Raw genomic sequence first — 18,168 nt, 5'->3', positions numbered from 1 at the left:
TTATCAGTTCTTACTACATACATACATCAGAATAACACTACCTCGCAGGTGGCAGATACAGTCGTCACTACATGATCTATGCAGCATGACTGTCTGTTCGCGCTGTCAAGTTCTGTGAGGGACCCTTTACATTTTGAATGCCTTCAAGAACAAACCACGAGATGATCAGAAGTTCAAATGACGAGAAAGAGGCACTGCAGAACAGATGTTACACAATACCTTTCTTTAATGTCAACATGTATGGACACTGGCTCAACCGAGACCAGAGATAGAGACCCCTGGTCTTCACACAGAGCCGCAGTATTGTACACAATTGAACGATGAAAATACGCTCACGGCAGTTGCTATTGAACTGCAGTGAGGCGCAAACTCTGCGCTGCAACATGGCCGACGATGCACCGACAGTTGCATATGTGTTAACTGCAATGTTGAGCATTCCTTCATGAATGTATACATCATAAGCGTTCAAGATGAGCCTATGAACAGCCACTGTGGAACAACCCCGATGTTGGTTGAAGAGTGACAAGCATTTCAGTAAAGCCAGATTATACGATAAGTCGGAGCACCTACACTTTCGAAGGCTGTGCTGTGCAAGAGGGCCAGCTCCAACAAATGCGGCAAATGTCTCGGTTAGCAGCGGGTGCATAAAACGGACTATCCTGTCTGTAAACACATGCACAAAAAAAAAGCAAGAGCTTTGTAATGCAGGCCGTGAAAAGGAGCACATCAACTTGTTATTCCGAAGCTGATCAGCAGAATTGCAATTTTACATGGGCAGTACTTAGCCGCAATCTGTTCTAACACGTTTCAACAACAGCAGTTAATTAAAAATTCTAGCTAGTAATGATGACTGGAATTAACGTGATTCCAGTCATCAGTGATGCCAAGTATACTACAACCTTTCTTTAACGAAATTAGGAAGCTGATGGAAACAAGTGACAAAGAAGAAAAAGAGCTGGGGGTATGCTGCGTTCGAGGCAGGTAAGTCTATTACCTTCAGTGAAGTGTCTCTGCAACAGGTAGACCCTTAAGATTCGTGGCTGCCCACTGCGAGGGCCACGACCCCACAACCTAAATCTCGAAACCCGATGTGATGTGCTAGTAAAACCGACAAGACCTAACAAGATGTGATGGCGACAATGAGACCGTGCTTCGTTAAAACTTTGATGCTCCCCGACGAACCGTGCAATTTTTATGAAAGTGAACGCTCTAAGTGCAGCTGGCAGCACAAAGATTTCTAAAGTTTTCTCAGCTCAACAATGAAACTTACTCTGTGAATTAAACACGAATGAATGCACTGGCAGCAAGTTAAATGTAAGCAAGAACTTCAGCGAGAAGACTGCTCAAACTGGAACGTCTAGCCACTACGAATTACACCGAGAATGGCGCAGCAAGCAAAAGAAAACGCACACTACGAGCAAGTTTCGCGGGTACCTTACTTTCGCCTTCTAATTCCACATAATCTACGCTACAGGTCGCAGTGTTCACAGTTCATGAATACGCTCGCAAAGTGTATGTATATATATCTGATTTCTTGAAGAGCCGTGTGCCGTAGATACAATGTTCCCTGACCGTTTTCCAGTTGTGGGACATGCCTGACCACCTTCGATCGAGCTTCGTGCCAGATGCGATCAGGCAACGCCGTCTTTCTTTTTCACGGATCGGCCGGAAGGAACGGGCGGTGTCTGGGCGGCACTGAAGTCCGTGCTCGGTATGCGGTTGCCGAGGGTTGGCACCCATTGAACGACACAAAATTGGTGCAGTAATGGCTGTACAGCTGGCCAACCAACTCCGTGAGAGGCAGCGGCGGAGGGGAGGCTTATTCGTCGTAGATGGGTTCAAACTTTTCGTCTCCTAACGCATTGATGCTGGGAACTTCGGTGGGAGCGGCTGGCGTCTCTTCCTTTGGCGCTTCCTCTTCGGCTTTAGCTGACTCCTCCGACGTGGCGTCGGCTTTCACTGTTGGCTCGTCTTCGGAAGGCTCGGTCGAGCCCTCTGCCGACTCAGGGTCGGTGGGAGCTTCCTTGGCCGCTGCAGGGAATGGTAATTCACCAGTTGTGTGAACATGAGCAAATCTTGAGTGTTTAAAACTCTCAGATAATATAATGTTAATATAATATAATAATATAATAGGTTTTGAATGTTATAGAACACAGCACACGACATGCTCTGAGGGGGTGGGCAAGTCCCTAATGCAGGCATAGGAAAACACAACGAAAATCACAAACATTAGAGGCATCGCACCAAACACGTTGCCTGCCCACTTTTGACATGTTGAGAGAATGTAAAAGAATTAATGTTCTGTCAACAGACGTTTTTCGTTTTGCTTGCATACAAGATAAGTGTTCAAGAGTGTTTTTTAAAATAGTATTTGTTTCCAGAATCTCTAAAATTTGAATCTAAGCTGGCTTAGGTTTGAGTAAAGATTGCATTCAACTGTCTTTTCTTTTTTCATCTCTGTTGGCTGTGAACCCAAGAAAAAGGGCACCGAAATATCATCAGAAGGTTGCAGGAAAGCTTGCGAAAGGCCACCGCTAGCAAAAGGTCAAAGAGACCGAAATAACGTGCCATGACTGCAGCTGTCAGACACAACGGGGCAAGCGGTACTTAGATACAGTCGCCGACCGTTTATTCGGACGCCGAAAATTCGGACATGCTCGTTTATTCGGACACCTTCGCGGCACCGCCACTCGTCCCATTGAACCAATGTAAACTCACGACCGAAAATTCGGACGCCCCACAGTCCGCCGTTCGATTTTTCGGACTCCGGCTGGCTGATAGAGTGCGACGTTGACTGCCATAACAAGCTGTCAGCAATGTTTACAAAATTTTGATAGGTTGCCAGCACTGAAATGTTGCACTGGCTATAACTGGAGATCGTGCCAGTGTCAAAAATCCACGCAGAAATTACCGATCTCGAAGGCTATGTTTGTTGGCTACACGTAACGGTTGCCTTTTGGCTTTAGCCAGTCAAGTATCCATTGAACGGCTATGACGGCCGAACAGCAGGCCAAGCCAAGCCAAGATTGTAATCGGCTCGGTGCGGCGTTTGAGGAGAATGACAGCGCGTATGAGTACGACGCGGATCCTAATTCGGACAAAGAGAGTACGACAACAGAAGCGCTGCAACATCAATTAGCCCAACGTCGTTTCCTTTTGGCGTGTGAGGGTTTGCGTTGTCAGATGTTTCTGTGGCTAGGCCTGATCTGCATACCGAGCTTAGTGTCCCGCTCCCTTGTTTGTTGCTTGGCGTGTGAGGCCCGATCTGCTGAAATTGCTCCGACGCTGCCCGTTTCATGTGCGCCGTCGGAACTAAAGAAACGCGGCAACTACAAGGCCGTGACGATGGCGAAAAAAGTGGCGATTATTCACCAGGTGGAAGTTCCCTGGGAGTTTTCGCCGAGTTGGGCGATGAGATATCAGTCAGCTGCTCGAACCAGCGCATGTGGACAGTGACTGCCGTGATGACGCACCTCCCACACCAGTCATCAAATGCGGATTTAGCATAGGCCGTTACAGTGCTACTGCCGACCATCACGGGTGGCCAAACATTGGCTGAAATACAGGCCGACTTGGTGGCGTGTAAGCGTTCATGTGTACAGGCACGCTCTGACAAGTTTTTTCCGGCCGCCGGGCCAATAAAAGTGCTTTTTTCTGGTGAATCCTTTTTTTCGGACTCCCGATTATTCGGACTTTTCGGCGGTTCCCGCCGAGTCCGAATAAACGGTCGGCGACTGTATAAAGTGTTTTATTATTTAAGCTAGGACGATAACAATCCTCAGTGACTGTGTTTTTCATGTGCTGATATGAAATATGAGCCCAGTTTTTATGCACAATATGCCATTCATTATTTATGAGCACATCACTCGATTGCATCTTTGTTCAACTGGCTGTGCAGATCTTGCTGAATAGACCTTATGCAAAATTTCTGCAATTTGTTGGAGGTTTGATGAAGCTACCGATACGCCGCCATGTTGGAGGCTTGTGTCCGAATCGTATTGCTGTCGCTGCTGTAACTTCTTGCTCATATCTGCTTTGATAATAAGCAATCGGGGCATAAAAATATCACACGAGTGTGTAAGGGTGCACACGTTACCGGCATTTCCTAGTGACTGCGTTGACACTTATTACTTGTAAAGAACTGCCTCACAATGAGATCGAAGGTACTAGTATGTCACCGAGTCACATGTAGGCCTGCCGTCGTTGACACCAAACCACATTTATGCGTACTCTTATGTAACTGCAATGTGGTTGAACAAACTCAACTCAACTCAGGTGAGCCCAGTAACCACTGTAGATCCATTTGTTTCAGCTGCACTTTGTGAACCGGTTCACGGTGGTGCTGCGCCCTGGCGTACGTATCACGAGTTCAACATGGCAGTCTCGACATTGCGGTATTCGCTGCAAAAAAGTTCAGAAGTCGTGCAAGGCTAGTTCACGAATTCCCTGCACCTTGTCGTGAGGTAGCGCCGAGTTCGTGCAGCGCAAAATGGCTGGAACCGCAGCAGATGGCAGAACCGACTGCATCTGTGTCTATTTTAATGGCGTCTGACAAGTACGTCAGTGGACTTGTTCCAGTATTTGCAAATATTTGCAAATCCCAGGCAATGTAAGTGGCGCTGACCTTCACGAATAACAACCGCCAAAACCTGTGAGGCAACCAACCGTAGCATACGGCTTGCACGACATCTGCACTTTTGTACTAGTTTTGGCATTGTGTTGCCACTGCACTTGCTGAAACGTTCCCTGCATGACGGCGGCACTCAGACAGCACCACCATGAACGTGTTCAAGTAGTGCAGGGTCGATCGAATGGACCTTGCACCAAGGCAGTTGCTTAGCGCTTAGCTTACCCCCAGGTTCGGCCCGGTCATCAGCAGCAGAGTGCTCCTTCGCGGCTTCCTCGGGCTCCGCGGTGTCTATCGGTTCTGCAGCCTTGCCGTCTGCGGTCGCCGCTGTCGTCGCCCCTTCCGCAACCTCGCCATTGTCCGTGGGTTCGGATTTCGCTTCGACACGGTCGCACTTCTCCGTGGCGACTGAGGGGTCTGCACTGCTGTCCGCGGTGGCCTGCTCTTCTTCCTCCGCAGACTGGTCCTTGGAGGGTCCCCAGTTCTCCTTGTCCCGGTGGATCTCCTCTTCCTCTTCTTCACCGGCTTGCACGATCATGTTGTCGCGGTGGTAGAGTTCGTCGATGGCGTCCAGCTCTTCCTTGATCTTGGCGCGTCGGCTCTCGATGATGGCTGTGCAGGAAAAGCAGCGGCACTCGTTACGAAACAACAGAAGACCGTAAAGTCAAGATGGAGCAAAATGAGAAGCGATACACTCAAACCTCAACTTAACGAACATGGATATAACAAATTATTGATTATAACGAAGTAAATGAACAGTCTTGTCATTGGTACAGTGTTATGAATATATGTTTATAACGAATTTTCGAATATAACAAAGGCATTTTTGTGTCAGATGCGACTTCATTATACAGTGACACCTCATTGATATGTACCTGCCGGGAACACGGCATAAGTACGCACCAACAGGTAGTACACATTAACCACTAAGTACAAATGTGCATCTCTTGACATGCACCATTGCCGCCAACAAAGAAATAAATACAGTGCCATAGCAGGTATCGCCTAAACTACACACCACAGAGCCTTTTCTTTATTTTTGCTACACTGCTGAAAAGATTGTGGCACTCTCGTGCATGACCGTCCAATAGCATGTGGTGGCGATGCCAAGGAGCATTTCGAAACTATTACACGGTCCGGGATACACACCGACTGACATTGCGACAGAACGGACAGTATCGGCTTCCCGCAATACATGTGTATGCGTCTGTACCATGATCAGCTACAAAGCGAAAACTGACACCGTTACAATGAAACACGGTAAGGCTGTGGGGAGCCGATCGCCTCCTGGCTAGTTGCGTGCAGCGCATCGCCTTCTCGGCTCATGGCATCACTGCCGGGCCGCTTGCTATACTGCATGTGCACATTTGCCGTGGGAATGTTCGTACCCACTTCTCAGACCGTTCACAGATGCGGAGAGTAGCTTGTTGGGTTAACACGGCGATGACGAGCTTCCTACAAGCGATGTGCATTTGGGTTGTTGCCTAATAAAAGTGTGCAGTATAACTGCAACAGCGCTACGCTTGCTGTACCGTACGCATGCGTTTAACGTGATAGTGTCAATGCAGCGAGGTTTCTCGGCGCCTGCGACCCGTAACGCTAAAGTCCGCAACGGCGAGATGTCTTCGTCTCCATAAAGTGGTGTGCGCTTGAACACGGTGCCACAAAAACAAGGCGGCAGCGATCGGCGGCCCAGGGCGTTCAGGTTGTTGCCTATTAAAAGCGTGCAGTAGGCAGAAAGTAGCGCTATGCCTTACACACACGTTGTCTGAGCAGATCAGCTCAAGATACTTATTGTGATAAGTGACAACAACGTCCGGTTTAGTACAAAATGGATTGTTACAAGGGGTAATGTCAGGGCCAAAGCTTAAAGGGGCCCTGCAACACTTTTCGAGCATGCTCAAAAAGCGCTGCCGATCGGCAGTCGAGGCTCCCGAGAACACGCGAGCCAAATATTATAGCGATGCACACGGCCTGGAATTTACAATAAATTCTCAAAGTCAGCTGAAAATCGCTCCCTCTTCTCTCGACAAATGATGTATTAGTCCGCAAAATATGACGCGATTGTCGGCAGTTCCACCATTGGCTGATGTTATAATCACGATAACACCCTCATTATTACTTTCGTTGTTAATTTTGAGTTCAATAAGTAGATAATATGTATGTTTATATTCTGTTATCGCGTTAAAAACACCGAACAAACATTAATATTAGCACTTCCGGTCTCACCGACAGCTCGTCTGCTCGTAGTTGCGTGGTTCCGTTTTCTTCGCCATGCGCAGTGCCGAAAACGTGAATATTTCTGTGCTTTTGACCATCGCCGGTTGCCGTTGAGAGTGGCAGCCGTTCGAGTGTTGCCTCGTCAGCTGGGAACAGCATCGTCGGCATGTTCTCACGACCGACCGAGGCAGCCGTGCAGCATGTCTCCGATAACAATGCTGGCGTCCGGTAATGGCAACGCTTCGGGGTCGTCTGCCAGTGCCGTCTTACGAGGCGGTGTATCGGAGTATGGGCCGAAACCGATCTGAGCTGTCATTCGTTCCGAACGAGCGCGCAGGTTTGCTTCCATGGTTGGCAGAGCGATGAAAACACTACGGCGTTCGAGGTGCACACCCAACCCCCAACCCAACCCAACACCCAAACCGACGCGCAGTTTTCAAGCACGCGCGATGCACATCGGCTCCGCTCGACGAGAACGGCGCAAGCCGACCGGAAGTGGCGGCACAGACCACGTGGTTGCGCCCAGACGTCAGAAAGAAAAAGATGAAGAAAAAATTTCCGCCGGCGCTCTTGGGCGGAGCCTTGCTCGTCTGCGCTCCCTCCCTCGACTCGCTGCCTCGCTCTCCGCGCGCTCGCGGCGTTGAGTTGAGGGAGAAAGCTGCGGAACGTGATCTCTATAATTTGGTAACACCACTTAGACTTGACGGATTCGAAAAATTTTTGCGGCATATGACTCGTGAAGAGTCATACGTCAATAATGAGACTATTCCAATATAACTAAGAAAGGTGTTGCAGGGCCCCTTTAAAAAAGAATGTCAATGTGACATGACCACAAACACTTGGTACTCAGCCATGCAAGTCTAAGAAATCATTTTAAAAATCTAAGAATACTTGTGTTTTGTTTGAAAAGAATTGCATTCATTATAACAGCACAACCGGATTTGTGCCGTTATTTGGAAGGAAGCACAAATGTTAACACTGGGGAAATGTGCATGTGGTACACGATGTACAGGGTCATCCACATTCAAGGTGAATGCCTCATTAGTATTCAAAACCTCACAGAAGCTTGTGTTTAGTACATTATGCATAAACTTATTATTGTTTTTATGAACACCATGATTAGTTGCCATGTAATGGACATTTCCCTTGTGAAGTAGAATAAACGTTCTATTTTTACCGGCCTGAATACTAATGAGGTGTTCCCCTTGGATGTGTTCGACCCTGTACATGAATGAAACATACTGGCTATTAAAAGATGTGACTGAACATCCTGCCTGCGAAGGTGTCGCACTAACCGAGGATGCGTTTCTGGGACTCCTTGAGCCGCTTCTGTGTTTCAGGCGTGTGCCTGGCTGGCTTGAACATGATGTGCGGCTTGGTCCTCGTGTGGATGAAGTTGAGCAGCAGTCGCTGGCGGGCCTCGGCTTCCTCGTGCTGGGGTGGACGAAATGAAGATGGAAGAAGGTATGAAGCACAGCAAATGGAGTTTTGCGAAGCCCGTAACAAGGTGCAGGTGGATTTGTGAAACGGAAATATACTGTTATTTATTAGCAAAGTGACGTATTTGGCTAGTTGGTTTTGCATGATTAAAATACTGTGCTACAGTTACTGGGACAAAAGAAGTTGGGAAGGACACACATTACGAAGTGGACACGACAAGCGCAAACTCAACTGGAATGAAGGTTGCTCTACGTCAAGCTTGACATAACGGTTGCTCTACGTCAAGCTGACACAAAGCTGGCAATTGATCAAGGCTGATGTGAAGGTCACATAAGTGTCCTTTATATCAGCCTCGACTAATTGTGTGCATTGAAGAGGATTGTACTGTTATAGAACACGTACAAGATTGAGCCCCTGTTGTCAGGGCAACAGCCACTCACCAGGCGGGCCACCTCCAGCTTGAGCTCTAGCCGACGGAGGCCTTGCTGCTTCTGGCGCCGTGCCAGGAACAGGTCCTGACGCTCCTTGCGCAGCTCAGCCTTCTCACGCTCGGCCGCCTCTTCCAGCTTCTGCTCAATTTCAGCACGCTTCTGGGACTGCGAGGGAAGAGGAAGGCACACGTACCGGTTACACAAGGGTTCACTGATCCTTGCACCAATGCGCAGGTGCGAGGCGGCATACCAAGGCAAATTATTACACAGGCCCTCAGAGTCTACTGTAACAGTAAGATTGGGCTAGTCCTGTGTTTCTTTGCCTGGTTTGTCGTCTTTTCGTGCACTATTTCGTTATGTCTCAAGTCTACCGTAACACTATGTTCATTTATGACACCTCGAGGTACTCTTGTTTGGAGAAATGTATCACAAAGGTATTGCTGCATTTACAGTCGAATCTGCATACATCAAACCCCCATATAACGCATTACTGTGCATATCGAACAGCTGTAAAATCCCCTTGACTATATTTTCGATATATAAAATATTTTATAGGGGTGTGCGAATATTCGAAATATCGAATATTTTTCGAATAGTGTTTGCTATTCGATTCAATTCGCACTGAAATTTTACTATTCGAACTTCCCAAAGACAAATGCAGTCAACGCCCGGTTAAAAGTGACCCCTTCAGATTTTCAATATGCTTCACCTCATTACACTCTCGTATTGCGGCAAAGCTGCCTTTCAAGCTCCGCTACGGTCGCAAATGTATTAACTCAAGAAAACGCTGGTTTCAACATGCAGATGAAAGATGGCTCAATTAATGCTGTTTTGGACCTGAAATTTGGGCAGGAAGTCCGAAAAATCAGACGCCGAAGCTTTTTAGCATCCAAAATTTCAGAGGTTCTTATATATCGACGTCTACGAGGCAGATTTGGAACTCCGGACTTGAAGGGAGCGCACCCTTGTCCGCTACATCAGCTGGCCTTCCACAGCAGTTGAAAGAGGAGGAGAGGCTAAGGAAATGGCATCTCTGCCTATCACGTGTAAAGTGTTGTCGGCAACACTTTGGTTGCACCAAATCATGCACATAAATACAATTCGGCCTCTACATTGCCTCACTCTTGATAAGACAGACAACTATGAAATATGACCCCACCAGCGCTTCATCAACCTAGCGAAAAGAAAGACTTTTATGTTGCTATCTCACAAGAACATACTTAGGGATTCTATGCAACTTTTTCTGTAATTTCACTTCGAATTATTCGAAAAATGCTTGAGAAATATTAGAAAATTATTCGAAATTATTCGATTCGATTCGCACTCAATCTTTATTATTCGAATTCGCTTCGCACCCAAAATTTTGCTATTCGCACAGCTCTAGTATTTACACAAGTTTAACGTGCATCAGATTTTGCGAGTTCAAAATAAAGATGCACATGAATGTATTGTTACCAGAGTTTAACAATAAAACTGTGACATGCCCCTATGTTGATGATCCCTGTATCATCACTGTATACATGCGTAAATTATATACAGATGAAAAATACCGTATAAACGCGTGTAAGGGCCGCACCCGTGTAAGGGCCGCACCCCGTTTTTTTGAAGTGCACATTCTAAAAAAAAAAAAAATCCGCGTAAGGGCCGCACCCACACTTTCCGCAACCAATACGCATTCAAAATGCGCGCGCGCGTAAGCTTCTAGGCGTAGTCGATAGATGGCGCAAGGAAACGCAACCATCATCATCGTCACCAGAGTACATATATATTTTTCGATTTTATTCGTGTTAAGATGTTCGTGAAGTGGGCTAAAAATTTTAACTATTTTATTAGTATTCATAGAGCCGCCAACTAAAGGTTAAAGCAGGATTTTATCTTTAGCTTCTCACATCTCTATACAAACGCGCTATCGGCGCTATCCACATCGGCATTAGCATCACCAACTTTGGCATGGCGGGCATGGCGTTCGCGTTGTTCGGTTTGTGCAGTTCAGCCAGCCATTTGCTGTAGTTTTCTGCACTGTTCGATGACCTTCGTGCTAGCTTGTTTTCTACGCGGCGTTCACGTTTTGGCAAGATGGGCAAGTACCTGAATAGCTACACTGCTGGCTATAAGTTGAAGGTGATCGAGTATGCTCTCGAGCATGGGAAACGTGCCGCCGGCAGAAAATTCGACGTTGACGAGAAGTGTGTTCGACGTTGGTGTGCTCAAAAAGAAGCCTTGCGAAACACCAACAGCACTAAGCGCGCTTTCCGAGGAGAGCAGTGCAAGTTTCCCGATTTGGAAGAAGACTTGCTCCGCTATGTGACTGAAGTGCGGAATGATGGTCTTGCACTCACAACGGACATGCTGCGTGTAAAGGGACTAGCCTTGGCGACTGTACTTGGGTGGATCCTATCTGCGTGAGCTCGGTGTCGACGGACATTGTGTCCCGAAGTTTTAAAGTCGCTGGGATATCTGACAGCTTGGATGGCACGGAAGATGACTGCTTGTAGGGTGACGGCGCTTCGCAGCACATCATCTCATCTCGGACTCCGATTGAGCGACGACGATTGAGCACGTATGTCGCAAGAAATGTCGTTTACTGCAATAAACGCTCTTCGTTCGCTAACTGGTGCGTTTTTACTTAAAAAAAAAAAGTCGCGTGTATGGGCCGCACCCTGAAAATTGGCCCTCATTTCTTGAAAAAAAAGTGCGGCCCTTACACGCGTTTATACGGTATGACACGTAGGGTGCTCTGTTGGTGTGGGGGCCGTCGTGTCAAGACGTACCTGAACCTGGTCCTTGCGCTTGGTCTCCTCGCTCTGGAACTTCTGCAGGGTGCCCAGCATCATCCCGAACATGCGCCGATTGCGCTCCATGCACTTGCGGTCCCCCTTCTGCAGGGCACTCACCTCCCGGCGCGTGCGCAGCGACTCCTTAGCAGGTGCCGCCACCACCGAGGACTGGACGCCACCCTGTCAAACACGTCGGTACAACCGTTGGTTAGTCCATGTCTGCCAAATGCTTCACCAGGGCGCGATCTTTTATGTGTGCTGTGATAGAGCATTCTATCGTGCCGCATCGAATTGGCCGAGGCTCGCACTGTACGTCTGACAGTCAGACGTGAGAACAGCAACCGGCAGAGATAGTGCTGTCAATCATTTTGCCGTCTGCTAGGCAAAGAAAGAACGGGGACACTCTTCCGTCCGACAGAACAAATATAAAATGGTGTCCGGACGACTTGGATTGGATCAAAATGTAAGCACTCGGGCTGGAGGAGCGATTAGCCTGCTTTGTGTCTGGCTTAATTCAATCCTGTGCCGACAGTTTGTGAAAATGGCCACCGGTGCCACCACCGAACGTCTCATGAAATTGCGACACCACCTAGTGCACAATAAAGACATTACCACAAATAAATTGTTAAAGTCATTATGCTCTTCAATTTGACGCTCGGAAAAACAATGTCTCCAAATATCGATATTCAGTTATAATAATTCTATGTTTCTTCATGCATTGAAAAAATTTGATTTCATTATGCAGTCCCCCAGCAGACGATCAAAATGTGACGCATTCTTCTGGTGTGCTTCCCCTTCACTTTGTTCACTTTGTTCACTTTGTTCGTCCTCATTCTCTCGTGACGTTGCATTCTGTTCGGTCATAAAACATGTACAACAGTGCGCCCCTGAAATCAGCAGCGATGCTCTCCCACGAGGCAGCATGCACCATATGCGGGTTGTTTGAAAATACATGCGAACGAATGGCAGAGGTGTTGTACAGACAACAAAATACAGTTTTAATTGGTAGAAAGCCCACAATTCTTTTTTTTTTGTGGTTACTCCCCTTATGCGATTCTTAACTTCCTGAAACATCTCTTCCCATTTTCGCTCCACAATGCACAAGCGCGGGCGTTACAACGAAAGAAGGGAATACGCAAGTGGGCAGGTGCAAACAATATTTACAACCAACCGAAACTTCCTCTGCTGGATTGAGAAAAGGAAAATTGTGTTTCTAACGAGACAATGACTCTCTACGTCTGTATCTCACGGCTCTTCCCGTGATTGGTTCTAGTCACAGAAATCTCGAGAAAGTGACTGAATCTTCGAAAGCAAACAACCAAGAATATCAGCCATGGTTCACAACGTCTCGGACTGGCAACGTCTGAAAACTGAAAGCACGGTGAGACTGAAAAACGTTGAATCGCACGTTTCAGCTTTCAGGTGCGTGAACTGGAAGCATGCGTGCTGTTCCCTTGCTGGAAAACAAAACAAAGGGATGGGGGGGGGGGGGGCTAATGTAGAACTGCTCCATATACCAGATGATTTAAAACAGTTCAAAGTTCGTAAGTGAACGCAGCCACGAGTTTAGGTTAATTTTTCCACTGTATTTGTCCACTGTACACCTTCAAAATATCAAAAAGGAGCTATCATCTTTGAGCAACTCATAACAGAAAGGTACAGTCAGCGTTCAAAAGTTTAGAGACCACGTGATGCAAGAAAGAGCTGAATATTCCCGCTGCTTCAGCAGGCAGCCTTGAATTTTTAGATTTCAGGCCTGTTCTAAAACGCATTAACAACATGTACTGTGCAGTTCAACCAGATAGTCACAAATTGCTGGTAAATTCAGTTTTCTCAGACTCAGCGGTCTCTAAACTTTTGGTGCTGATTGTACATTCAATAGATAATTATTAAGAACATCTGCATGAAACTTGCTGGAAGCCACACAATCCGAACATCCTGGTAGGCCTGTCTCCTGCAGGTCTGCACGTCAATGAAGTTCTGTGAACATTGGCGGTGTATTACTGCAAACTCCCCATGACACAAGCCGCGGGCAACACGATACGTTAATTACTGTTTCCTGTAGTAAACGAGAGGTACAGCACTAGCCGATAAACACGTGCCCACACTGCATTTTTCTCGCATATAACCTACACAGAGAGCTGAGCTCGGGGTGCCAGTTATATGCGTGTTTCGGTGAGCAAGGTGGCTTCATGGCAATGCTACACGGCCATGCAAGGAAGTTTGCTTCAAGGCAATACAAGAAGATTTTACTCAAATTTTTTTCGCACGTTTGGTGGAGCGGGTTCTATGCAGGGGCGGGTTACACATGAGAAAATACGGTAAACGTATGCCACAAAGGCTGGCTCACTAATTGTTATTCGCTTTAATAGTGATAACAGTTTAGTACCTTTCTTGGTAGCTCTTCATCGTCACCGCTGTCCTCCGCAGGAGCTTTGATTGGTGTCCTGAAACGGTTGATGGAAAGAATAAAGCAACGCAATAGCTACAGGGCAAAGGCATGAACACAATAGCACGTGCATATAAGAGACACCTTATTTTCAATTCTGTTCAGATTTAATCAAGGGTCTTACCTCAAGACAAACGCTAATTCCTTTGTACAAATCCATGTAAGATGCATGTGCATTGTTATTATACAACCACCGAACCGATCTGAATGCAATTAGCTGCATCAAGAGAGTAAGCTGCAATGCATGAGCTGTCGGAAGCAAGATATTGATATGGGGAAGAGTAACTATCAGCAGAAATTGCCAAATTTTTTGTAAAGTAAAAAAACATCGAACCACACTAGTAACTTGTAGCTCTACACCATAAATGTGATGCAGTTCAGCCTACCACATTTCTTTCGAGCACTTAAAACAGATATATTTCTACCTAAGGGTTTTCTGCTTACGTGATACTCTTACCATGTTTAAATGGGTTTCACAGAAGTCCTACCAAGAAATTTACGCCGTCTACTATAAACAAGTGTCGGAATACATACATTTTGTCTGCTCTTGACATCTCAGTAGGTGCTTTTTCACAAAGTACCAATACTGTTTAACAATTCATTCGTAAAAAAGGGAAAAAGAAAACGCACATTTTTACCACTGGCACCGGAAGTTTTAGATTATTGCCTCAATCTTCCTTTGTCAAAGCACTGAATGTTCGTTTGAATGAAATCACGCATAAACATGCCTTGTTATGCTGCGGGTAAAAAATATGAGGTGTTCTAGAGACAAGTTATGGACGATTTTACACAATACGCATGGGTGCCGCCATCTTGGGCTGTTAAACTAATGTTTTCTTATTTATGTATGTCGAGACGCGCATTAATAAGGTCATAAAACATCGAATACACCAACCCAACAGTTTTCATGCATATGCGTCTACCCTAACACTGTTCGTTTAGTTGTTTAAGGGACACTCAAGTGAAACAGTAAATTAGTTGACTGATAAATTATACTGCGAGAACTCTAGCGTTAATTTCACCACCATAGGTTTGTTAATATAGGAGACAATTAAATGTTAAAAGCTTCACTTTTAACCCTTTCCCTAAAGAGCTTTTGGCCAAAAACAATACACTGCAAATGCAAGCATGCATTTGATGATAACAAAATGCAGGCTTTGAGCGTGTTTTTTACATTTTTACTGCACCATATGTTCAAGTGAAGGAGAACTAAGCAAATTGAATCAGAGTAGCTTTTTTGCGTGGACCAGCCCAGCTTGTCTTTGGTAGGAGTGGCACAAACCGTGTGGACTCGTCTTCGTTACGGAAAGGGCTAAATTTCGCACCAAAATCTAATGGTGACGCCACGAATTTCAAAGTGCCCCCCCCCATATTGGCTTAACGAAATTTCCTGAAACTTGGTATGTTACTTATCTGGCTCCCTAAGAACTCAATGCACTTCATTTCTGCCGATAAGGAACTACGTAAGTCCTAGTAGACAGCGTCAAAATCTACGACGTCACGGTGACTGATGCGGGAATTTCAACGTGGCGTCACCACCCGCACGTTGCTTTTGCGCGTTTCCTTGCGGCAAGCGTGGTGTTTTTGGTAGAGTGAAAGAGTAATTCACTAATATGAGAAAAATCGCTTCTTTTTAGCATTCCTTTAAAGACAGAAAACGACAAGGCTACAGCCCAATATGGCAGCACCGAAACCCATCCGTAATATCGTCTACAGGAAATGAAATATTTCATTATATTGAGGTTTAACAGTAACACCATTACAGGGATACCCTTTGAGCTTACGCGAACTTACCGCAGTGGCGGTCCTCCGAGGTTTCTCCGCTTGGCAGGGGGACCTCCTATTGCGACGCCCGGCTTCCTGCAATTGTCAGTGCAGAGCGCGCACACTTAGCACCTTTTGAACCTCCTACTTTTTCTAAGAGCTCTGCCACTGCAATATGTTAGTGAATGTAGCGCAGCGGCAGAGCACTGCAAGCAGTTTGACCACTGGATTAGTCCAGACGGTGAGGTGGTCCTGGACAAAGAAAGTAACGTTCGGTGACAGCTCCTCCCGGAATCTCAGCACGTACAACAGATGCTGGGAAACAACAACTGGGCCACGGGGACACTGCCCTCCGTCTACAGTCAAGGCTTATGACAAGTATCTGCAAATCTCACATGTGCATCTGTACTATTGCCATGGGAAGAAACACAAACAGCGGAAAGCATGGCTTTTAGCACAGTCCAACTCCAACATGCCTTGACAGTCGCTAGGCGAATCTGTGCTTTCATGCGGCATCACCGTAGCGTTAGAATCTTGCTCTGGCTGGTGCTATCGCACCGCGTGTGTGTTCTGAGTGCCAGTCAGGACTGGCAGATGATAAGCACATGTGGTGCAATAGCGCCAGCCTGAGCAAGATTCTAATGCTACAGTGATGCCGCATGAAAGCACAGATTTGCTTAGCGACAATCAAGGCATGTCGGAGTTGGACTGAGCCAAAAGCCACGCTTCCCACTGTTTGCGTTTTTTTCCATGGAAACAGTACACCTCAGGCCTTCTCCCCCCTGAAAAAGAAGTCCGCCACACATTGAAATGTCGTGTATTTAAAATAAAGTCGACAAGGGTACCAATATGGGCTTGTTGGTTCATCGTAAACTGGCTAGTAGCATAGCGCGGGAAGACACAAAAACAAAGAAGTGCGAGACGCGCTTGTGTTCATCTCGTACGTCTTCTTTTTCCTTGTGTCTTCCCGCACTATGCCACTAGCCAGTTTAAAAAACACTTTTCGTTGGAGTTGTCTCTTTTCCTTTAAATTCACTGAAGGGCATATTAGAGCTGCGGTTCATCTTTTATGTCATTTCTTATACGAAATATGGGAACTTGTTCTGGAAAAATAAGGTTTTCCCTTACAGCACACAAATAATTCAAAAGTTGCTGTGAGGTGTGTAATGGAAAAAGTGAAGCGGGCAAAATAATGTTTCAAGGTGCCCGAATTTAACAGCATGAGCTGAGAGTAGCTGACAAACTTAGCTCCACAGCAGGCTAACAAAGCAAAAATAACTGCAGCCTAGGTGAATACGCAGGGGTAGTTTCTAAGCAGTACTGGAACAGAAGTTTAGCCCACGAACCGGGCTTAACGGTTAGCACTCACACTGACCAATAAATTGGTTACGTTTCATTACGCACGCTGAGGCGCACCCACGACGTCCGCGTCGTTGGCGAGGTCGAGAAGCCATCGCAGTTTCGAAAGGAAACTCCGTTCGACGTGACATTGCAGGCTTCACTGCCACTTGTTGCCGCAAATTTCACAAAATCTCTCACTTCACATCACCACTCGGATTCTCAAAAAGAAAGTTCTCCGAGAACTGCCAAAATCTGACGTTCACGTCCCTCGATTTTTTTCTGGAGAGACGAGCCAAAGTGTTAGCCGGCAAATTTACGACCTTTATGGCTCCATTCTTAGCGCAACCAGAGAGATATCTCTCGTTGCTCGAAGAAGTAGGGGGTGCAAGAAATGTTTCTGCAATCCGAAGGTGCGCGTGAGTATCGCTTTTGTGTAGCACACGCGCCCAGCTGTTACGGGCAGTTTCGACAGCGCGTCTTTTTCCCATGGCAACGTGTGTGTGTGTATGCGTGTGTACACTTTAAGACTGGAATCGTACGCTCACTTCGTGAACCGTTCCCGACCACCTTGTTCGGCGGCAGCCTTCTGCGCAGGCCCTCCCTGTCGCCGGGCTTGGTTCCTGGGAGAGGAAAAAGAACGAACGTGTCGTGGTTCAAAGCATGTCGGCGGCACAAATATCGACACGAGACGCCGCTACAAAACGCGGCAGTACCGCGCGTAGTTCACAGATCTCCTAGCGAACGTAACCACTGGCCGTAATGCATGCAGCTTAGGATAAGATTTTAAAGCTTTGAGAATGGGTGTACTACGTCTGCCTTGACGCAGACGCTTCTTGGATGCCGAAAATAAGCGATTGCGAACCACTGCATCCGAGCGCGCTTTCGCTGAGCGCAGACGCCTGCGGCTCGTAGTTCGCCGATTTTAATGCAGGTTCAATTCGTGGCGCGCAAAGCGGACGTGCGCTTGCCTGAACTCCTCGGGGTCTCGGCCCGTGAGCTTCTTGATGGTTTCGTCGACATCCTTGAGACTCTTTTGCGCAGCTTCAAACTCGGCTTTGAGCAGCGAAAACACACCAGACGCCGCCATCTTGGGTATCATTGTTTAAGACCGCAGAAATT

At 46.8% G+C, this 18,168-nt stretch overlaps 1 protein-coding gene across 1 annotated transcript; it reads right to left on the bottom strand.

The window, feature by feature from the left end:
• Positions 1–201: 201 nt before the first annotated feature.
• On the bottom strand, positions 202–18,165 carry LOC119374692 (pinin). Its single transcript, XM_037644866.2, has 9 exons — positions 18,018–18,165; positions 17,595–17,669; positions 15,739–15,804; positions 13,885–13,942; positions 11,490–11,675; positions 8,728–8,883; positions 8,143–8,281; positions 4,853–5,239; positions 202–2,031 (listed from the first exon to the last, which is right to left on the bottom strand). The coding sequence occupies exons 1-9, from the start codon at positions 18,146–18,148 to the stop codon at positions 1,820–1,822; spliced, it is 1,410 nt and encodes a 469-aa protein (XP_037500794.1). The 5' UTR covers positions 18,149–18,165; the 3' UTR covers positions 202–1,819.
• Positions 18,166–18,168: the final 3 nt, after the last annotated feature.

The sequence above is a fragment of the Rhipicephalus sanguineus genome, chromosome 11 (genome assembly GCF_013339695.2).
Source record: "Rhipicephalus sanguineus isolate Rsan-2018 chromosome 11, BIME_Rsan_1.4, whole genome shotgun sequence".
Classification (NCBI taxonomy): domain Eukaryota; kingdom Metazoa; phylum Arthropoda; class Arachnida; order Ixodida; family Ixodidae; genus Rhipicephalus; species Rhipicephalus sanguineus.
Note: the sequence above shows the minus strand (reverse complement) of the source record. Positions and strands in the feature narration are given on the sequence as shown.

Bases quoted from the DNA above. Each gene is read 5' to 3' on its own strand.
- LOC119374692 (XM_037644866.2), bottom strand. From the start codon at position 18,148: ATGATACCCAAGATGGCGGCGTCTGGTGTGTTTTCGCTGCTCAAAGCC. The intron at 15,805-17,594 runs GTGAGCGTACGA...TGACAATTGCAG, and splicing joins GGTCGGGAACGGTTCACGAA to GAAGCCGGGCGTCGCAATAG. The intron at 5,240-8,142 runs GTTAGTGCGACA...TTTCCTGCACAG, and splicing joins GTCCCAGAAACGCATCCTCG to CCATCATCGAGAGCCGACGC.